Genomic DNA, 24,394 nt, shown 5'->3' on the forward strand with positions numbered 1-24,394 from the left:
ATTCAGGCAGCTGAGTGCTGCTTGTATTCGGAGAGGCATGTCCTGATTTGCCGGCTACGCGTAAGCTAATTTTCAGTGGAGAATGGTCAAAATTGGAGGAGAGTATTACCCATGGAGTCCAGTAGAGGGCAGAGCCTGTGTGAGCGAACCACTACTTATGAAAACATTTCTAGCTTTATTCTTACTTCAATTACTCGCAATTGACTTAACAGTGGTATATTAATAACATTGGTATAAGTATGTTGAAAGAGCCCCGTTAATAGTGTGAATTTAGAGAGAAGAGACAAAACCCTCAGTCTTCATTCGGTCCAAAACTTGTTAAACTCCTACATGTCTGTACAAACATGCATGGTATTCCCTCCAATAGTTGTCTAAATAATATTTAATGAAAAATTAGCCTTTTGGTCAAGTAAAAGTTATGAAAGTCTGTAGAATATGTTCTCTGGTACAAAATGATGTGGCAAATTCATTGTTGACATATTCCAGTCTGGACCTGTATGTGCTGGACCAACTGATTGACCCTCAGTCATGTCTCAGAGTTGCTTAAATGACTGAACATTTGGAAGTTGCACCTCTTGTCTTGTTTAGTTTTGGTTGAACTTGTGATGGATTTTTGCACAGAACAAAAATTATATATATTTCTCTTGCACAAAATGTTTAGAGGGCTGCAAATTCCCTGATTCAGAAAGCTATTATATTGTATGATGTTAAACAGTCTTGTCATCTTCACTCCTGCATGCAGTCATGAGGTTGTCCCCGCCTCGCTGTCTGGTGGAGTCTCTGCTCTCCAGATCTGTTCGGCCAGTACTTCCTGACTCACACGACACTGGAATGAGAGGCATGTACAAAGACGCTTGCTCAATATTTCAGTGAGAAGAATCAGACGTGTGCCATCTCTGAAAAATCTATGAAAACAAACAAACACAAAACGGCCTTTTAGTGACAAAATGCAAATGTGTGTTTTGACGGTTAACTCATGTGAGATAGAAGCAGCGCTATATGGCTGGAATAGTAACAGAAGCTATACACATGCATGGCTTTTGGAGGAGAAGTATCCATGTGGACAAAGGGTGAATGTCCGTGTCAGTGTGTGGTCCATTTCCAAGCTGATGTCCTTAACTGAAGGGTTATTCCTGTACACACTAAGAAAATAAGGCTTTTAAAAATGTTTTCACGAAGGACATTTTGGCCTGATTTTATGATTTATTTCTTGAAATGCTTGCGTGCAAACAGTTTTTTTCCCTTCATTTTAGAAGTTTCCATGGAGAAGATTTCTCCAGCACTTCTCCACTCAGTACTGAAACATTAATCCAGGAAGCTTCACACACATATCACATACCAATGTGCTGATAATGTAGTTATAGTTTTAAATAATTGCTTATGTGTAATGAGTCAGTCTCTTTAATATTTTTAATAAATTGCGGGCAAAAATGAAAGAAAGTGTTAAGTTGTTCGAGGAGCTGAGGAGTTAATCAACATCGGTAAACTAAAATGGATATATCTGAATTAAGAGGGGATACTTGACTCATTTGATGGTGGACTGTCTTGTGGGAGACTTAATGCAACTTTATTTCATTAGTATTCTTGCTAGAAGACACATAGAGGTTCATGGCTGCACTCTAAACTTAAGAGTGTGTGTTGCTGGTCTACACTGACGTTCCCTGTTGTGATAACAGAGTACTGCAATAAGGGCACACTTTTTCATCTTCTCTTCGGAAAGAATGCAGATACCAACTGGGAAGGGAAATGTGGGAAACTGTAGCCTGATTATTTGAAAGCCAAAGTCAGGCTGCGGTGCAGTGTCTTTATATCTGATCATCTCCACACCAACCAGACTTGTATTTCTGTTGTTTTAGCCCCTCGCAATGGACACACGTCCACACCTCTTTCTTTTGAGATGGCAGTGAATTAATGTAACTGCATGTGTCGATAAACTAACGTTCATGTGGAGGAATCGATGTCCCGAATTATCTTTTCGTGCAACATACTGAAGAAAAGGGGTTTGGCTTTAACTGTAACTTAAACTGCCTATCGTTTAATTTACACAGCATTAGCCATGCTTACATTTCTTACAGGCTCAAAAAAGCAAATAGTTTTTTAGGATGTTTGCACGGATTACATTTTGAGGAAACAGGAAAAGGAAAGAAATACAAAAATAATCGTGGTTAAATTCCATTAAGCTATTTCAATCACAGGGTCCTGGAATGCTATAAAGATTTGCATTTAATCTTGATCAATGTTCAAGTTACCTATTGTGTTTCATCTTTTATTATTTGCTTACTTTACCCAACGGCTCTGATAAAGTTTAAATGCATACACCAGTTATGTAGCTAGGTGTATAGGTCAGAACTGTAAACCTCAGAAGTTATTAAGCAACCACTGGCCTTGGAAGTAGGCCGCCCCCCTTCCTTCGACCAATCTACATGTTTCTGAAAGTATCTGATCTCCTGATCTTGATGTCTAATTTGGATTTTTATGCTATAGTTCTTCTAAATATTATCTTTTTTCTACTGTTTTAACCTCTCTCTACATATTCGATGTACTGCGTCAGCGTTTCTAGTTACATTTCAAAATGCCTTCTGTACAACAGACTGAATTCTGTCTTTTATTACTACTTATCTACGCACGGTAAATATGTCTTCCAAATATTTAAATTAAATCATCTCTTTGGACCAATTTCTTTCCAAAAGAGATGCATCAGGACTATACTTATATAACTGCGTTCTAAAGAAATGTAGTGAACTCAACAAATTATTGTCCAGTAAAAAGGTTTTTACTGAAGAAAACACTATGGTTATTTTATTATTTTATAGCATATGATTGTATAAACATAAACATGGATGAACATCAATGAAAATCAGTTACATAAGGTTTAAAATACATCTACTCTTCTTTTAGCAGGTGAGAGTAAAATGCTTTTAAGAGGTTAAACTCTTCACGTTTACATCAGTCAAAGGTTGACATACAGTGTTAAGTCACACAAGCTAAAATATAAACAAAAACAATTAAAAATGCATTTTAATTCTGAATTAACATTTCATCCATTCATATCTGAGGCTGACAATATCAGTGGTCTTGAATGAGCTGACATGCTTGCATACATTCTACCAAGAAAATGACACAAGGTTTTGACGATCATACAGCACAGTACAAAGAGAAACTTCCTCCCAACACATGACAAGTTGCTAGTAAAGGGTTAATTTCAAGTGCGGTGACTGAGTCTCTGAGCATCCAGCATCGGAGGGGGGTTATGGATCAGGGTGTAGCGGCTGGAGGGGGGGTTGTTATTGGAGTTTGCAGTCAGAGCAGCCTCCCCATCGACTCTGTGAGTGCTTTAGTGTAGTTAGTTGAGGAGGTATACATTATGGGGGGTAGTTCAGTGGTTGTCAGTTAGACTCAAGGTAGGTAGGGATAGGATTGGCTGACTGTCCATGGCGAGCAATGCGGTGGGGATGGAGGAACTGGGAGGGCAGCGAGTGGTCACAGCCTGTAGTTGCCATGGAGATAACTGGATTTGATGGTTTACGTGGTTTGCCACTGTGGACGGACTGATGAGAGACGGGTCAGTGATGAGGAAGACGCTACCTCCTCCCAATATTGATGTGGCTTCCTAAGAGTTCTTGGCGACCAGCTTTATCGTGATGGTCTTCACTTCTGAGTACTCCTTCAAGCCGCTTTCTCCCCTGGAATCAGATCACAGAAAAGTTAGATAATTCTTCTCATTTAGTTAATCTCATGCTGACAGCAGCATTGACATATAGAGTGTACACTGCTGAAAATATCGCAATATCTTCTTTGATTAAGATTTATGACATATTCCGCAATTTTGGAAAGTTTTCAAAACCCCAAATCAGTATTCGTAACAGTGTGGCTATTTGTGTATTCAGTGGCGAGGCAGTCAAGTCATACTCACAGTTCACGACCATTGCCAGACATCTTATATCCTCCAAATGGGCACTGTGTGCTTAGGGCGTTGAAGCAGTTTATCCTGGAAAATATATAAAACATTGATCACTCTTTATGCATTTGACTCCTGTGGTTTGATATTGTAAAATGGTGCACCATTAAAAATCCTGGTTGTCTGCTACTTTTTAACAAACTGTGGTCAGTATCAGCTTTGAGGTAATATTGTTTATAATAGACAGGATTTGTCGAGGAAAAAAAGAGGTTAAAAAAAGACCATTGGTACCAGTGATTGGGCAGACAAGGTTGAGCAATGTCTCAGCTAGCAGAGGATTGTAGTCAGTATGACTAGTGCTGAATAATGCCTATATTTGAGATATAATTCTACCTCTATTCGTAGCCATCTGCAGGTAAATACAAAAGTAACTAAACAAGTTCAGGCTAAGTCAAGAACTACGATTTCATTGATACAAATGATATAATTAGGGTGTCAGTTTACATTAACAATTTATATTCTTCCACTGCCAAGTTGCTTTTGTATGTTTGCTTTTTATATCTCATATATCTGCTCTGAGGGAAAGAAGTGGAGGAAGGAAGGAAAACATTTCGTTGTGGCTTGTGTAATGATAGTTAAGTGGCACATTGCCAGTCTAGAGTTTCTAGATGCCAGTGTCTGAAATGGTTGATATTTCCTACATATTACAGATTGTAGCTTAAAAAAAACACAGTAGATGAAATTTACCAGACAGTGCCAGCCTGCATGGCTGTGGTTATAGTCATGGCTTTGTTGATGTTGTTGGTGAATACAGCCGCAACCAAACCATAATCTGTGCTGTTGGCTCTTTCTATCACCTCCTCGGTAGTTTTGAACGGCATGATCAGCTGGACTGGCCCAAAAATCTGTAAAACAATAGTAATAAAGTTAATTTACTTAAATTATGTGTATATATTATAATTATACATTACCAATCACATATAAATAAGTGTGACAGGTTCAGGATCGGGGTTACCACCAATCATCGTGCACTAAAATGTCAATGGTGAGGAATAACATATAATCAAGTACAGATAAACTTAACTTCAGTATTTAATTTTATTATGAAGTGGTTCAAATTAGCGCCACCTCGACCAGCTAGAACATGAAATGCTTCTTACATGTTATTGCATCAGTAATAACATTATAACAATAATAACATGATATAATATATATGATACTATAACACTCATATAACACATCATTTTACTTGGAGGGTTACTGTTGTGTAACTTTGCATTTTTGCTGTGTGTGTGCGCCAAAATAAATTCCTGGTCACTGCAATTAATATGGCAATGCATTATTGAATTTTTGGTATTTTAAGTATATTTTGCTGATAATACTTTTGTATTTTGACTTGTGTAAAGTTTTAAATATGGGACTTTAACTTAATGAAAGTATTCTAATATTGTGATGTTAATACTTGAGAAAATAATCAGGATACTTCTTCCACCACTCCATTTCACACGGTTATACGGGCTTAAGTTGCGCTCAAGTTCTCAAAATCCCGGTTCTTTATCATCGTACCTCCTCTCTGGCGATGCGCATGTCATCCTTCACATTAGAGAAAACAGTGGGCTCAATGAAGAACCCTTTCGAGTCCACAGCTTTGCCTCCACACTCCATCTTGGCCCCTTCACTGATGCCGCTCTCGATGAACCCCAACACGCGATTCTGCTGCTCCCGGCTGATCTGTGGAGGTGGAGGACCGACGTTATACGAGAGGCCAGGACAAATAAGTCAAATAAAACCAGACAGAGAAAGACACATTTTGAAAGTGAAAGATAAAGGTAGATCTGTGGCCCTCACCTGTGGACCCTGCTCGGTGGTGGGATCAAAGGGGCTGCCGACTATCCTCCTCTTGGCTCTCTCCACACTCCTCCGGACAAACTCATCATAAATGGGCTCCTCCACAAAGATGCGAGAGCCTGCTGTGCAGCATTGGCCTGCGTTAAAAAACACCCCCTGATGGGCCTGTTCTACAGCCAGGTCCACTGGAGAGAAAGGGATTTTTGTAAATAAAATAGTTTGATAAATTGGGTTGTAAATATGAAAAATAAACCACAGAAATAACATTTATAAAGGTTAATTATTAAATAAGAATTGTACTTTCTTGCTTGTCAAATACATGTGAACAGAAACTCCTATCATCACATCATTATGCAAAAACTTCATTTGGAAAAAAAGAAAAAGTAATGTGCACAGTATATTGTTACACAATTTGCCCCGATATTTATTGGAGGTTTCCTGTGCAAATCTGATACCTGACACCTGAGAGACAGGACCCTGCTGTTGCACACAAAGGGTTAACGGACCCCTGTGATTTATGGGTCTCGACTGAAGCGCCCGACTGAGTCAGGGTCCATTCTCCTGATTTACAGGCCTTAGGGAGCCCCTCTCACGGCTGCTGAAAGCATTTGAAAGCCTCAGCACCCCCAGTTTGGTGAGCCACTTAGAATTCATATGAAACCCATTCATCAACAGGTTTTCATAGCACTACAAAGCTTCTGAGCATTTTAAGAATCTCACTCCATGTGTGTTTATCCACAGACTGCAGGTCCAGAGAATGAGACACGTGACGAAACCAAACAGTGATAGTGACGGACCACCTCGTGAGGGTGACTGGAGCACTGAATAAAACATAACTTGAAAACTTACAATCAGCATCTGCAAAGATGATGTTGGGACTCTTTCCTCCCAGCTCCAGCGTCACTCTCTTCAGGTTACTCTTCCCAGCTGCTTCTTGGATCAGCTTGCCGACCTAGCGAAGGAAACAGATTTGGAGTTTACTCACAGAAATGCAGACCTGCAGCCAGATCGGTAAATCAGATGGAGCCATTAAATAGCCGAGAGAGGTTAGCTCCAAACAGAGAATCGGTTGGCCAGCTGAAACATGAGTTCTACAAACACACAGAATTAATATTTATTTTTGGAGGTGGCATTATAAAATAAAATGAGGTTTCAGCTGGGAACTGACGACAGGAAGAAGCAACCGCGGGGCGGGGTGTGTGGGGGGTAACTACATGAGGATGGTATGAAGAAGGTAGACAGTCAGGCATTTGCTGTGTTTTTTACTGATATAAAAATGAATACGCTGGTTCTCAAACCGTGATCATGTTGGGTAACCACAGGGAACAATACATCTGCATCTATTTGACTTGCATTATAATGTTAAGACTTAAGTATTCTAATACAATTCAAGGGCAGAAAAGTTTATATTTGGTTTCCTCACAATGTCAAAGTGACACCAGAGGGAGGTTCACACAAACATGAGTGGTATCAACCTTTCCCACATTGTCAAACTATTCCTTTAGGATTGAGTAGTCATGGTAATGATGTCATTATAAGTCTGCCTTTATTCATCCGATATCAAATTTATGTAATTTGCTTTATTTTCAGATATTCTCTTTCAAACTTGTTCTCATGAGTCTCTACTGAGAGAAATCAGCTGTGTACTGATATTTGTTCAATGTTGTGAAATGTTATTTCAACTCAAAAGATTAGAAGCCTGAGAAACTTATCGCACCTTCTCCTCACGAACCTTACACCCTCAACAAGTATTCATCTTCCTGTTACTCATGCAGCTCGTTTTAATTTACGAGAGAACTGACAAGATTAAGCAGAAAAAATTCCCTTTCTGTCTTCCTGTCTCATCTTCTCTCACCGTCTTATCTTGTGTCGGAGTCGCTTTAATGAACTAAGATACAATGGAAAACCAGAGAGTAGAACAGTATCAACTGTTCCGAAGCAAAACAACACAATACTTGGCCCGGAGTCAATGTTGCTGATGTGTTTCGTCTGTCTCTGATGGGAAACACAAAGCAGCTGACTAAGGGGAGGTTAGCGTGTTTATTCAGGGATAAAGGAAACACGCTAGGCTGCGAGACTCCTCCATGTGGAGTCACAGCCACATATGAATCAGTAAGAGGATGATTTGTGGTCCTAAAATCCACCTGTAGCTACACCGCCACCCTCCACCCTGAGGAGATGCTGTGGTGGCCAGTATCCCCCCACCACTGCTACTACAGCGTGGTGACTCACTGTCTGGGCATCAGCAGTCTCTTACAGCACTGGCTCATTCTCTCAGTAATTGACTCCAGATCACATGAAACAACAGGAAAACTAGAATTAAAAAAACGAGGCCACTCACAAAGGAAATTTTCAATCAAGACGAGATGATAAAACAAAGAAGATGTTTGTGTTAGAAGGTGCATTTATGTCAGCTCGCGTGCACTCACTGATTAAGTGTGTCTGTGTGTGTGACAGACCGGGATAGGAAAATGCATGTTTTGTGTTACAGTGTGCTGGATCATAAAAACACAATGTTATAGCCGAATATATATTCATCATGTTGTCTAGTTTTACGTTAGTTACTGTTTCTGTTATGGCTTTTCATGGACATTAATCTATACCTGTATAGCTTATTGGAGGTTGCTCTCAACACATATACTCACGTTCTCTCCAGGACTCCACCACAGTCCTAACCGAGATCTCCATAAACCACAAGGCTAATCTGAACATGACATAAACCCGGCTCATTTACCAAAGTTGCATGTGTGTACTGGCTGGACGCAGCAAAACATAAACTCTACATGTGGATTAACTTGCAGTTAGAAATAACAAATGTCTATATATGATCTTGGATATCAAAAGAATCTGCTGTCAGTCTGGCCTGAGGAATGTGTTTAGCACCTCCACCCACTCAACACCTAACATGGTGTATGTCCTTGATGATTTAGCTTTCCGTTAACAGCCCTCTGTTCTGAAAAGTCACGAGGGTTTATCCTGAAGGTAAGTTCAATGAAAGTTGTGGTGGAGGTGTGTTAATACAGCAGAGACAGCGGAGGGGAAGCAGAAGAGAGGCCGTGTTTTTCACAGAGATGTGTTTGTATACTCTTGACAGTGCAAATATGTGCATGTGTGCCAGATAAAATCAGAGCCCCCTTTCATGAGTATAGTAATGACAGGGCACGCAGCATAAGACCCCATTTGTTTGTCACAACATCCCTTAACTGCCCAGCCGGCTCTGATGCTCTGCACATGTTGGTCGCGGTGTCACTTGTGCTGACAAAGGAGAGCAGTGGGCAGCTGTTGGTCTGAGTCATGTTATTAGAAGTACCTGGGTTGATCCTGTGAAAGCCACTTTGTCTATGCCCATGTGAGAAGCGATCGCAGCTCCTGCCGTTGGCCCGAATCCTGGCAAAATATTGATGACTCCCGGTGGAAACCCAGCCTGTCAAAACAATATGAGAGGAAATAAGCTTTCACGGAGATGACAGCAGAGCCAAGCAAAACCACAGGCGGTGTGGGGGAATCCGGACCCAACCCAATCTCCCGACCAGCAGAGAACGGAGAGAACGTCAAAAAGACGTAGGCGACAGACAGATAGTCTCCAGAAAGAGGCGAGGCGAGAGAGGGCAGGGGGAGACGGGGAGAATGTGGACACTGAGATGTGAACAGTGTGATTAGGGTTTCTACATTAGTGGGATGCTGCATTGTTCCCATGTTCTTTAACTTAGTGTGTGCCTGTATTGTCCACAACTGGCTATCCCTATTGCTTCTGACGTTGACAATGCACTGCTGTGCCACGTTTTGAATTTGGTTTACCGCATACTTGTATTAGTCATATTTAACCGTGTTGACTTGATCCTCTTAACTGCTCTGTAAATGAAGCTCTGCGTGTGAGTGCTCTTTTGTAATTTGTCAGCACTGATAATGAAATGTCCATTGATGGTACAGGTAGGGTTGGTAATCTTTAAAAAAAAATGAATTGTTAGATTTGTTGAAATTCTCTTGACATCTTGACAGCAATCAATGAATCAAATGCTCCAACACATAACATGAAAATACATCTAGCATGTGTGACTGTCTGAAGACGGTAATAAGCCTGACCAATCATTTAATTTGTCCTGAAATAAATGATTGGACGGGTGTCTACCTGCACGTATTCTACCTGTGCACTCATTGCTCGTAACCCGAGTCTTCCCCAAACTGACAAAAGCCATGTATGTTGTCTACGTTCATTATGATCATTTTTGGGGGAGTGGTTTTGGAGGAAAGCCAGAAGGGTCAGTGATGTCAGTCTTGGGGACTTTCATGATAGATTTAGGTTTTTTTTTTAGTTTAGGTGATGCTTCCTTCTTTCTTTGGAAAGGAGTTGGCAACATTGGGCTGGTTTTCTCGGGTGAACTGCTGCTTGTTTCCCGTTTCTCTTTACAGTTTGCTTATTCCAAATGTTTTGTTAAGTTCAGTTTTAAGATTTGTCACTGACTAAATAGCTTGTTACATTATTTTTTTCCCACATCACCATTGAAACAAACTTCAGTATGTACAGTACATCATTAAGGGAACATATCACTGTTTATACCGTCACTACGTCCAGCCCTACTTCAGAACATCCTCAGTTCAGTAGTATGCTTCGTCTTTACCTCATGTTAAGTGTTCAGTGTGATACTGCACTAAACTAGACGGGCACTGTTATAGGATTAATCTTTACTCCGAGGTGTTAGCCCGAGTGCAAATGTTAGCCACACAATGTCAGAAAACTGTCAATAGACTGAAAACTGGAGTGCGCGTTTGTCCTCCTCACTCAGCAGCTTGTTATTGTGGTTTAGACGATATGACGTGAATGCAGCACAATAGCTCAGCAGCCAACTATGTGCAACAGTAATAACATTATGATTGTTTCTGTGGCTTTGTGCAGTCTTTTAATAAACGTTTAACAATATTTGGTGGTTCATATATTTCACATCTTTTTTTCATCTCAGTCGCTATAAAAACTGTTCACGGAGAAATGTGTGAATTATCCTGAGCCACCAGAGCATTGTTTCATCAGAAACATGTTGCAGTTCAGTTTTTAAAGGGGAATTTCCAATGCTTCAAACACCACAAACACAATTATATTGGCTTTCATTCTATTTGAGTTGTAGGAAAACTCTCAAGAGATTAAAATCGTAAGACTTTAGCGAATTAAATCAGAAATATCTGCATAGCTACTGACCACAAGTGATACAATTTGTTTTTTGTAACCATTTAGCTCTCGCGCACGTGTTGTTGTCTGGTGTTAATCTCAGAGCGGACATTAGGATTACAGTCTCTGAAGAGATGTGTCCGATTGACAAGTGACACTTTGTCAAACATCTGTTCTTTGTCACCATGTGATTATATTAATAATGAGCTCTCCAAATAAAGTGTTGGCCAGATTCATAGTGAACACTGTGTTCTTGGCAAACTGAACCCTGTAAGCATGCAGTTATTGGGAGTATTAACGTTGGACTGCCCAAATAAAATGTTGGCTAACTGCCACGTGAACACATGTGTGGTTAGATGGCAAAGAGATGATTTACCTCCTTGACGAGCGCTGCCATGTAGAGGCAGGTGAGAGGAGTCTGCTCGGCAGGTTTGAGGACAACAGTGTTTCCACAGGCGATCGCTGGACCCAGCTTCCATGCTGTCATCATCAGAGGGAAGTTCCACTGTGCGTGACACACACGCACACACACACACACACAAACACAAAGCGGAAAAAGACATGATGCATCTGACTAGCACACTGGGTGGTCACAAGTCAAGTTCAATAACTCATCGCTCTTAAGTCACTTACTCTCATTTTTACTCTGTCTAAACATAGTCAAGTGAGAAAAGTTCTCGGCACTTCTACAGTATTTTCTCTTCCCACAGTATTCTGAGAAAGACGGGAAATTGCAACACATGTGCAATAGACCCATATCACTGTACGAAACACAGGCCTGTGTTATTTCTGCTTTACACAGGAGCCCATGGGGCTTAACGCAGAACCACACGCTTTCTGAATTCTTGCACAATCAACAGTGTCTCTTACTCCTTGATCTTTTCCTCCCTTCTCACCATTCTCTTTTCCTCAAACACACTAAATCCCTTCATTGCTGTTTTGCTTTTTATTTCTCGTTCTCTATTAGTCAAGCTCATTGTCACTGGAACTTTTGGGGCTCACCATCTAAATGTACACATATAATCAGTGACGGGAATTAATGGAAAATGCAGAATGTAAATCAACAAAAAGAACTGACTCAAAACCGACAACATCTCGTTGACACTCAACCAATTCATCGTTATCAGCTTTTATGACCATTTGTATTCATCATATGTCACTTTAAGGAAGCGTTATACTCACAGGGATAATTTGTCCACAAACTCCAATGGGCTCATATCTTGTAAAGGTCAGATACTCTCCATCTGTGGAGGAACAAACAAATACACACACACACAAAGGGAAATGTTCTAGCTTTAGCAATTATAAAAAGCCTGAAAGACATGAAAAATGTCACCACCTGATACCCCTGGTGTTGTTGACTCAACATGTTAATTTGTAAAGAAATCTACACGCAACATTCCTGGTTGCTTTACCCCGGTGAGAGATTACATTTCTTTTCGAGTCCCGTGCAGCACAGGCATGTGTGTAACTGTTTCAGGTCATAGAGATGGGTGTTATGCTGGAAACTTTGCTCATTCCTCTTGCATTACTGAAGTAAAAGGAGGTACTTGCTGAGGGTGTGCCATGCTTGTTCATTCTCCACAGAAAACAATTGATATTGAGAAATGTGTGTCTACATTTGCTACAGCAGTTGTCAGCTGATAAAACATTGCCTCAAGTTGAAATTGGACTAGAATGACCAGTGGTTGATGACAAGCCAGATACTGATTTCCAATGGGATGCAGTAAGGTATGACAATGGACACAGAACGATGTCAACCTTTCTCCTTTATAACAAAGAGGATGTTGGGTATTTCAAAGCTGTTATTGTTCAGAGAATGAAACCAGAAACCTAATAAACACGAGATTCTTAGGAGTAGCTGAAATATCTGTGAGGTTTCTTTGGAAGTATGATTGCTGCAAGATGACTAATATTTCAATGTGGACCGAACAGTGTAAACTATATTACACTGTGAAGCCAAAGGGTCTCCACATAATGTTACTGCTCTTCCATTTCACACTATCTGGGAAGACAAATTGAACACAATAATTTTATCATAACTGCATAAATGCTGATTGGTTGTTGAAATGGCTTGCACTTCAATCCTGACAGGTGAACATACAGTGACTGACATACTGATATTATACAGGCTACAGGAATACCCTTGTTTATTTCCTCTGAAAGTCTAATAGAGCATTGAAGCTCAAACCAAAGCTCTGGCAGAATGCTTAGCACGGTTGGTTTGGCAGCGGTGTACAAGAGAAGCTTTGAGAGGGACAATACGGTGGTATCAGGAGGTTTCCCATGTCCTCTCTCATTCTATTTTCCTTTTTTGTGCATCCTGTTGAAACAGACAGCCAACGTTCTCCTCTCCTAACCCCCAAATTAAACTGCTGTAGAGAGGGGACGCTAATGGCAGCCTCCAAGTGTTTGGATTGATCGCTAATTCGATAACTTAATTTGCTGAGTATAAGTGTGATTTTTCTACAAACCCTTTTTTGTATTCAACTGAATAATATACCAGACAGCAGACCAGACCTGACACAGTTAGCAACTAGCTGGTGAACACAGTGGAACATTTAGCAGAGTCGGATATTTCCCTCAGCTAAAAGGAGTGAATATTGTACTTATATTGGTCAGGTGACCAGAAACGATATCTAACAAAAATAATGAGGCTGTTTAATTTCTGGTTGTAATAATAAGCAACTGTTTACTACCAAATTTGGCACGTCGACGTAAAAAGGTGATGATATGTTGGTGATATGCTGGTGTTGTGTTTACAGCGTGTTTCCAATGCCCCCAATAGGCTGGAATCGGCTATTGCAGATGAAATGTATTTATTGTGTTTTAACTCGGTAAAAAATAAACAAATCTATCTTTGAGCCTCCGGCTTGTATACCTGCTGCACAGAGGATTGTGGGTAACAGCCGGGGAAAGCATGCAGACTTGTAAACTACAAAATGCATCCAAAATCAAAGGACAGCTTGGTCATACCGTGTATTGGAGTATTTGTTCTGGCTCACTAAACAGCATGGTAGTGTCTGTATTGGAACGCAGGTTCAAGTTAAGACGGATTTGACTGTCATAATCTGAACAGGAAACCAATTTTTGCCACCGTAGTTGTATAAACTTAGTGAAGAGCAAATGTAGTTGCTAGTATTTCTGTTGATAACTAGTCCTACTAGCCAGGCATCCCAACAATACTCTTCTGTCTATTTCACTAAAACTCTGCTGTAGTACTCATAGAGGGATCTTACCCATTGGAATGGAAGTGCCGTGGATCTTGTCTGCATATCCAGCAAAATATCTCAGTGTCCTTATGGTTCCTTGAAGGTCCAGAAACATGGTGGGCAGGAAAGGCTTCCCACTGTTCAGTGACTCAATAGTCTGAAGGGAGACGGGGGAGACGTTGGAGAAATATGTGATATAACCTTGTGATCCTCACATAATTCCATACTGTTCCCGTCTTTACACTCTCCCATGGGTGAAATGTGACACTGAGATAACACTAAGCTACAAATACAGCCCCTAAGTTACAGTTATATGTTCTCTTTAAGTCAACGCAAGTTTATGAGAATTTTCAAACACAGCGGCAACTCAAAGTGCTTTGTACAAGATATAAAATGATATATACAGACAAAGGAATACTTGTTATACTTCTATGCAGTTTCAGTTATGCTATAAATGTACAGTTACATGATCGGGGTAACAATCTAGTGAATGAGAGGACTTGTTGTTATCATATGCGGATAATAACATCGCTTTTTCAAACTGAAAAAAGTTATTCTATTCACATTAATTCATTCAGAGACATGACAGTATAACTTACAGCGAGATAGACACTGTCTCTCTCCACCAGATCAGCCAGTTTGGACAACAGGCGCCCCCTCTCAGATGCGTCCATCCTTCGCCATACGGAGCCCAAAGAAAAGGCGAGTCGAGCCGCCTGCACCGCCTTATCAACATCAGCCTACGAGACAAGATGCGTAACAATGACATACTAACCCATTAAATAGGTGTCGCTTTGCACTTTTCATGACAGGAGCATATACCTGAATATTTTATCAGATTCTTTTTCTTTTCCTCAACATTTAAATAAGAATAAAGTCAACTGAAACAAGGGTTTAGGCTGAAGTAGGAAGAAAAACTTAAACTTGGTTTTCATCATTAAATTATCCTGTGCTGGAATGCTGGAATGTGACAAAGTAAATGTTCTCTAGCAATATATACTTAAGAACAATTTAGATTATTTTCTATCTCTAATACCATTACATTTTAGAAGGTAATGGTATACCCGCTTGTTATTGATTAAACTACTCAGCAGTATATGAAGTAGTTCAAAGTTCCTCCCTCTTGATTTACAACATTATAGTAATGCTGGCATGTTAGCGTATCCATTATAAATATCTAATAATATTTTAACACTGACAGGGACCATTCTGCATAATGAATACTTTTATTTTTGATACATTAAGTACATTTTGTTGCTTATACTTTAAGTCCCCAACTTTTACATGAATTTTTGTAATATAGTATGGTATTGATATGTACATACTTGTGAAGATATGTAAGATGACCTTGTTTTCAGAGAAATGCATGCTGTATTTACCTTATCTGCTTCCTGAACCTCACAGATCTGCTCTCCAGTAGCCGGGTTGTAGGCAGGAAATACCTTCCCACTAATAGAGTTGTGCCACTCATTGTTAATGAAGATCTGAAGGGGAACAAAAATGCAGTTTTTAGTATTTTTGTAAGCAGATGCATCAAATAATCTGAATGTTAAATCGTGAATGCATTTTCCTTTGGAAGAATTAAATGCACAAAGTGATTATGAAAAACCTTAATCAAACTAACTTAATCTTGACTACAAAGAAAACCAGCCTGAGTGGGAGACGATGACTATCTTACTTTTATTTTAAAATGTATGTTATGTTTTATCATCATTTCATCACATGCTTGTAGTTGAGGCTGTGGAAAACAGTCCCAGCTCTTCCCGGCTCTTGTGTAAGGGATATGGGAGAATCTCTGGAAATCTGGACTGAGATTCCTGCCTGTCCTGCATTGCTCTCTGGGGAGTGCTCCACTATCCAGACAAAGGGGTGGGGGTGTTGTGGGGGGTGCAGATAAATCCCTATCAGACACCAGACCCCCACCCACCAACCCACCCCCAAGCACACAGACACACGTTTCACAACATCGCTGCTCGTTTACGAGATCATAAAACACGTGCCGCGCTTGGTTTCTGTGATGCGTTAAAGCAGGTCTTCCGTTAAACAACCGCCTGGGATTCCAAACAGGGCATATTTAACATCTCTTAAGACCAAAGGAAAAATAAATGTTTACAGAGTCGCAACGCTGAGGATTATGTCACATAAAATACAAGCGAACCCTTCATAAGCTGATGAAAGGTGGGACGAAAAAAGCAAGGTGTGATTTGAATTCTACAAATATATCTTACGTAAGCTAGGTCATAAGAAAAAGCTCCTTCTTCTCCGACATGTTTAGATCCATTAGACAGACTACTCTCACACTGTTTTTAATGGCTGTCAGTCTGCCTGATAGATAGAGTGTAGGGAGAACATCTGCTGGCACATATCCCTCTGTGTATACATACGCTCTTACCGTCCCTCTACTTTGGAGGAGTTCAGATGCACTGAGAGCAAACCTGAGAGCAGAGTTCAAGTATCCCACCGGCCTTAGCCTCCCTAAACTCTCCAACATGTTTACCTCCAAAAACGCTGGGTTTTAAGCACTATTTAATTGGCTGTAAACTGTTACCCATGTTTACTTTCGGGTTGGTATAAAATGCCAGGGAGTCTGAGAACTGTTGGAGTCGCAGCAAACACATCTCTCTGCCTCCCTCCTCCTCTTCATTCCCACGGCTCACAGGCTCATAATGCGGTCTCTCTGTGTATGAATAACTCACATGCAGACGTTTAAGGTGTTCAGTATCTGTGTGTACCACCCCACAGAACCATACGTCACACACTCATTCCTCTATGTTTCCTTTGTACTGGTCACACACACCATCCCCCACACACCTTAACACACACACACACACATAGAGATAGACAAGGCCGGAGAGGCTTCCCTCTACCAGCCCAGGGTTCTCAGGCGCCTTCCATCAGAGGCCACCTTTAATCTGACGCTCATTAAGAGCACTTCATAAAATTGTCAGTAACGATAAGGAGCAGAGGGCCAGCTACAAAAACAGAAAGTCCTGTAGAGGACTGAATTAGTTTTAAAATTTATAGGGGCCACTGAAGTGGGGCGCCCTAAATCAGAGGAGCCCCCTGACAGCCTCAACAGTCCGAGCAAGAATGCAGACCATGGGTAGCTTTATGCATGGCGTAACCCCTCTCACAAGACACTGCTAAAGGAGAAAGGATGAAGCACGAGAACAGGGGAGCGGGCCGCCACCTAAATCACGGCTAGAAAAGGACAAATGTCAGCCGCCGTTTGGCTCGGTCCTCTCTCTGGACTCGGACTGGTGTTAGACTTTTGTCTCGTTCCATTGAGAGACTTGATTGAGATGACAGGGCCGAGTTGTAAATCAACTGTCGAGGTTTCTTAAAATTGCTTTTTGGATCATTTGTGCGAGTAGCAAAGAACACAACAATGAAAAAGCAAGTTCAAGGGTGCACGTTTTCAAGTGACTAATCGGTTTTTTCTTTCCCATTCTCTATAGGGCCGTTACCACCCCTAACATGTTGGTTTCATGTTCATAAAAATCTGCGCTGCCAGTAAGTACTAAGAGATATTTAAAAATATATTCAGATTTTCTACTCTTGCAATGCACAACTTTAAAATGAAAGGTGTAACATATTTTGTGCCGCTTCATTGGTTAAAAATCGCATTAGAAGAGACAAAAAGCTGTGATCTGTGATGCCTGACGCATAATGAGGAGGCCTGATGTGGATTAAAGCTGAGCAGTAAGCATATAGGTCAAGACGTTCTGCATAGGCCACAGGGCAGCTGCAAACATTTAGCAACTCCCAGGCTTTTCTGCAAAAGCTGTCAATCACGTCAACGAGGAGAGCCTGGCCATGGGGATAATGCAAAGATTAGACCTGATATACACAAACATATTTCAAAGTTTTTTGCATTTGTTTGTTAATTTGACCATTTAATGCTCGCGTTTTAATCATCGGCATCCGTTACAAAAGGTTTTGTTCACCCCAAAAATAATAATAATGAAGATTCGTTGTTTTTGGTACAAAGTCAAATGTTAATGTCTTTGACCTTTGTCATATAAAAAAACTTTGCTGGGATTTTTTGTAATAATTTTCTTTTTGGGAGTGAACTGTAATAGGATGTAAGAAATGCCAAAACACTTTCTGCAGCCAACAAAACATCTGTTTGGGTCAATGCTTCTTCGGATAAAGGGGTAGGTTGTGTTACTACTTTCATTTTTAGAGGGCCGAGGTTGAGAGGTGGGGGGGGAATTAGTAAGAGGGGGTTTTAATGTATGGGTTTATATATTATGTGTGTACACAACACGCCAAAATTCCACAACCAGACGCGTTATAGCTTCCCACGCACCTGCAACACTCGTCTGCACAGGAAGTTTCATATCACAGGAACTCTATTTCCTCTCTGGATGCGTTTCAAAAATCTTAGAATTACTACTGGTACCAGTTAGTGGAGAGCATGTGAAAGTTGAGACCAGCTGGTGTTTTTTCTCCTACTCCGCTCCACATGCCGTACACCATGGAGCCTTGGTGTTTTTCATTCACACACCCACGGACAATGCCACCCTGCGCTCCTGGGTTTGGCGAGGGCGGCCTCGCTGTCACTGACTGGCAAACGTCTCTGTCTCACCATTGTGTGCGGGCGAGTGGTTAAAGTGGTTCACTCTGACTCGTCACGGGAGTGTTCAGTATTCAAGGCTCATATGATGCTAATTTCTTATATATTTTAAAAAACTGAGAAAAGGTTAGTTTCTGATCAGATACATATCCATTAAATGTATGTTTAAAGTCTGTAATTAATTTATACAATCTACATCCAAACTCCAAAACATCCCTTTTTACATATCTGACTAGAGCAAAAGAAAACAACACACATAAAACAACAATAAAATGGACCTCTCCTACTAGTGTTTTTTTCCTCATGAAACATCTGAGCTGTGATGGGTTTCCTGTGTACTTAACCAATCCTCTAAATCTCAGGTCAAGGACACGTTAAAAGAACAGTAGTTTCACTCGTGGGATCCGTGGACAGAGAGGAAGTAATTTTTAAGAAATGTGACGCTTTTTCACAGACAAATAAACATCTCGAAAAGCACTTCCGTCTCCACCGTGTCTCGTGCTTGGTGGAAAAAGAGCCAATCCGACAACAGATTTATGAAGCCAAGTGTTTTCCGCAGTGACACCGTAAGGATTTACACGTTGCTTGTCAAGAGGGCCGCCGACTGAAGGTATGGGAAGTTAACAGGGTAACCTTGCTGTCACTGCTCTTCCTTAAACAGTGATTAAGAGACAGGGGACACGATGTTGACGTGTCTGCTAAGATGATAATTTACACTCGCTGCACAAGTGGGCATTTCACACCAATGGACATATTAATGGCAGTGCACACTTACCCTGTCACAATCAAAGAGATGTGTTTTGGAGAGTATGTGGCCATGTGTGTGAGAACGGGGAAATTGTGTAAGCAAAGGCAGAGAAGAGTGGGGAGAGCTCTCACTGTGCTCGTTGTGATAAATCATTTCGTTGCACAGTATCCCCTAACTCGGGCTCTGTTTGATCTTGATTGCAGTGAGATGGTGGTTTTGAAGTGAAAAACTCCAGAACTGCAGGTCAGGCTCTGGCGAGGCAGGGCCACTAACCCACACAGTGAGACACGGTCATAATTTATACCCTGGTGGACAGCACCGAGCATCGGGGAGCCCCGAGCCTCCATCTGTGCTATCTCAATCAGTGACAGATTGATGGAGCCTCTTATTCATCCAAATTGAGTGCTTGTCTCGGCATAGACTGCTTTACAAATACTCTGGTGTTCGGCAGACAGGTTCTGCAAAAGTTCCTATGGTGAAAGTGCACTGATGTCACCAGGAGCAAAGCAGCAGAGAAAATGTGTAAATATTGATTAGTTTAAGAGAGACAGATTGTAGTTGAGACAAGGAACAAGGCCAATGATTGGGATCCCTCAATCTGGTCTTTGTTAGTTTTCTATTTGTAGAACTATTTTCTGTTACTACCCTATATATGAAAGAATGATGTGACAGTAAAAGCAAACTGGACCTACAAACCACATTTGACATACATTCTTATTGGTTGACTAAAGTGCAATCATGTTAAAACATTAACTTTTGTGAAGGGTAAAACAATGAGCTGACTTGCATTTTCCCAACACACAACATTTTACAGACTGCTCCTTCAAAGTAAAAGCAAAAGAGTTATTACCACCCTTGTAAAGTTTGTCCCACTAAACGGTTTAACAACTCATCATCAGCAAACAGTGTGAAAAACCACAAGGACCAGAAGTATCACACACTTTTAAAAAAGCAGCAAAAGTTTCTCTATTTGCTTTAATTATTAATAAACAGTATCCCTTCTCTACTTCTACCACAAGTGGGAAAACATCAATAAATAGCTATCATGGCTCTCTTATTTATGGCTTCCTTCGTGGTCCTATCAACCTTTAAACTGTTTCCGTCTTGTAACCCAGCTGTTGAAATGTGGGGGTAGGGGACGGGACAACGGAGAGAGAGCTTTACTCCTCAAGCTTTTAGCGAGAGGCTGTATGAAAACTAACATTGTTGCATACGTGGATATCAATAGACTTATAACAGAACTCCAATCTTGTATAAATGCACACAGTAAGGAATATATCTTTGCTGATACTATCAGCTGGCGGTGAGAAATTCATGACTCGTGAAAAGTACAAGGGGCAAACCTTGACTGCAGTATCACATGCTCATGTTATAGAAGCAGACCTGTGAAGCAGTGATATCAGTCGTATCTCTATCTCCAGGGTGGCTCACATGTAATACTTTCATTACAAAACAACAAAGGTATTTTTATGTTACTTTTATGAAGCTTAATAGAGCCTTCATGTTGGAGAAAAAGTTGAATGTATAAATGTGTTTGGAAGCTTGCAGCTCCATCCACACGTCCTGCAGGCCAGTGAACAGCATTGCGTGTTTCCCGTGCAGTCAGTGGGGTGGAGAACAGGAACAGGGTGTGGGGGGAGCCCACGCCAGGGGTTCCCATAAATCAGGGCCCTTCTGCCCCCTATATCCACCAAACCAACAGGGACTGGATGATCCAAATTCCAAGGGGTTAATTCACCAAGTCGCTCCCTAAATGTCCTCCTGTACAGCGTTTTGTCCCAGTCGTTAAGCAACACTGCACTGAGAGGGAACGGAAAGCTTACAGCCTATACCACATGCATCTTCACGGTGCAGCAGCGTGCCCTTTGCACTTAAAACACTGAGGTATGTGTTACCACAGAGCAATTATAGCAGTGACTGAACTTACCCGGCGTTATCGGGCATCTGACCTCTATGAGATGTGCAATTTAATCAAAGTAATCACAAAACACTTGCTGTGCAGCTTAAATATTCGTTCAGTATAGCACAAAGTAAATATTACAAGAATCTCAGAGGATCTTTAAGTGATTACTTAAATGTACTTCAAAGCGTGGAATGTGTGCATAGGAATGTGCCGATGAAAAGAAGAAGAAGAAGAAACTATCAAGAAATTGCAGAGATGGTATCAAACACATGAGAACCATTTTCAACATGTGTGTATTGGCTAATGACTCGCGGTGGGTCAAGACTCACATTCAAAGAGCGAAGGTTTTAAAGACTGTGATTTACTGATTAATGATTGATTCAGTTATGTAAGAGATGTACACTATGTTTTTATTATTATAACACAATGTGGACAAATGAACCACTCAATAGGACCTATATTCTCACCAGATGTTCTAATCAAAATCTCTCTGAAAGCAGTTTTTTTATCTGCAACATGATTTTCTTCGTGACTCAAATAGAGTTCTTTGTTTGACTCCAGCTCTTTTCTCCAGCTGTTCCTGCATCTTTTTTCTCCCACCCACACACTTCTGACTGAACGACGATCCAAAAACTGATCCCACATTTTTTTCTTTGCCATGTATTTTTAATTAAACAGTTACTCACTAAAGAAAATTGCTCTTGTTATAATGAGAGTATGCCTTAAATTACTGCCAAATCTTTGGGCTTGACTAACATGTGCATAGAGTATTTGAAAGTAAAGACCGGGCAGAAAGAATTTGGGTTGTTTTGTTTGCCCACTCAGCTTTTGCCACTGAAACCAAATCATTGTGAGAAATCAAAGACAAATTAAATGAAGAACTTTAGGACACACCAGATACCACAAAGTTATTGAAGTGAAACATTTTAATCATGATTTAAAAATTTGAAATAAATAGAAAGATTTGGCTCTGATTTTGCAATATTGCAATTTTTACAAGTATCCCTTTTTTTTATTAATTAAATTCAACATGAATTGAAAAATAAATTGCATTGTCATGCTGTAACATGGGATGACGTTGGTCTGTCTTCAGGTGCAATGTGAAATAAAATATAAACATATATGATATCGTAAAATATAATTGTCCTCGTGGCTCAGTGTTATATAAACTTTACCACACTTTCACTTTTAAACCAGCTCCAACTATGACATGTCTTATTACAACGTTACCGTGCTTCTAAAAGCTGTTAGGCCTACTTTGTAACTATTATAACGTGCCAATGTGTATCCAAAATCAATTCAGTCTTTATGGTCATTTATTGATAGACTCACATTTTAAATTGTAACGTGAGAACATTAAAGCACATTATCAACTTATTTAAATTGTCCCGTCAGGAAGTTATTGAGTATTTAATTCAGAGATACGCTGAACACGTGGACGCAGAAGAAGAGACTTTAAAACTCGTCAGTTAATCAGGAATAAAGTTGAGTGAAGCGAAGTTTGTTTCAGCCCGGGTCTCTGCGTGAGCTCCCCGGGCTGACGCTGACACACGAGAAGTTTACTTCAAAAAACAATCACACGTCCACGAGCACAATGTGAGCGCGTTGCGCGCAATGCGAGTGGTTCGGCGGCGAGAGCGCGGAGAGAAACCGACCTTGGTGTACTTGATCTCCGGGTTGGCCACCGGTGAGGGCATCAGCTGGAGGGATGCCATGAGAGCTGCGGGGTCGCTGTTCACCTCTCCGGGAATCTCGGTCTTACTGGAAGTCATCGCGGCTGTCTCTCCACTCGTCTTGCCTGCTGCGCCTCTCGGGGGTTTTCAACAGATTTCTGATTAGGACTTTGGGTTTCTTCCTGGGTTTATAGCCAGGTGTCAGCCGCACTTCATTTTCATTGGGCAAAGAAAAGGGCTGTCCTTTTGAAAATTAAATTCATGCATTTACATAAACGACCTCAGCCATGCGTGTTGAGGAGGAGAAACACTTCCACCCCACCCACATAACACTCCCAGTGCTCTCCGTTTACACTCCTTTCACCAACCAGCAGCCCACAGCTTTTTCAAAAGTAATTCATAGTTTTACGCACACACAAAAAAAACACTGCGCCATAAAATAATAAAAGAGTTTTGACTTGAGCATTGAGGTATTATATCTGAACTAAATAATGAGGCCATAAATGACGTTGGCCCTATTTGTTATATAATTGGGCCCCTTGAGTAAAACAGCTTTAGTTACAATTTACTGCAACATAATAGTTTACTGAAGCCTTCATATTTATCTGGCAAAACAATCTCACAACGTCCATGTAGTCGCTGTTCTGGTCGTGTTATGATATCACACGACCTTCATCAGTTGTCATGCAGTTCTAGATGTTCAGATTTAAATTTTTCTGCGCACTATAAGGATTTCTCGCCCATGTGGGCATCATAGTTGAGACCTAACAAACAAGTTATCAGCATACATGCTCATATTAACTCATATTAAGTCACATTCTGACATCATCATTAACCATTTCCTAAGTGACATAGAGGTGTCAAACTACTTTCCTCGGCTTGCTATCACCCCGTGGGCTTTATTTGCCTAACACAACCTCCCCATGGTCTAAGATGTTATGTAAATGCAGACTAGGAGGATTGTTGCTACTTGCTGGGGTGTTGTAGGCAGAGATTTGTCCTACAGGTGATAATTCCTTACAGCGCCTCCTTTAACCCTGCCAATAAACATCCATGCACCAATTAGTTGGGACGATCTTCTCTCAGAAGACTAAAGGAATTAAAACGCAAATCTCGATTCCCGCACACGTTGAGAGTTAGAGGGCAAATCAGATGTCGATGTGTGGTTTAGAGAAATATATCTGTGGTCCATGGAATAACAATATAGTTTTTAAAACAAGCTAAAGATGGTCGATACACTCCATCAGCGGAAGGGCCTTCGCGTTCAGGGTTTCATAATCGGAGCCTCTTGACAGGACAAAGGAGTGTGGAGACAGATGCAGGCCCATCATTTGCAAATTCCCGGAGGATGCTGTTTCTCCATCAGCACATC

At 40.8% G+C, this 24,394-nt stretch overlaps 1 protein-coding gene across 1 annotated transcript; it reads right to left on the reverse strand.

The window, feature by feature from the left end:
• Nucleotides 1-2,793: 2,793 nt before the first annotated feature.
• Nucleotides 2,794-23,237, reverse strand: aldh1a2 (aldehyde dehydrogenase 1 family, member A2). The gene is made up of 13 exons (XM_056413392.1): nucleotides 23,005-23,237; nucleotides 15,499-15,603; nucleotides 14,719-14,859; nucleotides 14,147-14,276; nucleotides 12,090-12,151; nucleotides 11,284-11,412; nucleotides 9,057-9,170; nucleotides 6,596-6,698; nucleotides 5,747-5,931; nucleotides 5,465-5,629; nucleotides 4,646-4,803; nucleotides 3,914-3,988; nucleotides 2,794-3,683 (listed from the first exon to the last, which is right to left on the reverse strand). Exons 1-13 carry the CDS (start codon nucleotides 23,119-23,121, stop codon nucleotides 3,611-3,613), a joined length of 1,557 nt encoding a protein of 518 aa, XP_056269367.1. The 5' UTR covers nucleotides 23,122-23,237; the 3' UTR covers nucleotides 2,794-3,610.
• Between the last annotated feature and the right edge of the window lie 1,157 nt (nucleotides 23,238-24,394).

Source organism: Pseudoliparis swirei, chromosome 4 (assembly GCF_029220125.1).
Source record: "Pseudoliparis swirei isolate HS2019 ecotype Mariana Trench chromosome 4, NWPU_hadal_v1, whole genome shotgun sequence".
Taxonomy (NCBI): Eukaryota; Metazoa; Chordata; class Actinopteri; order Perciformes; family Liparidae; genus Pseudoliparis; species Pseudoliparis swirei.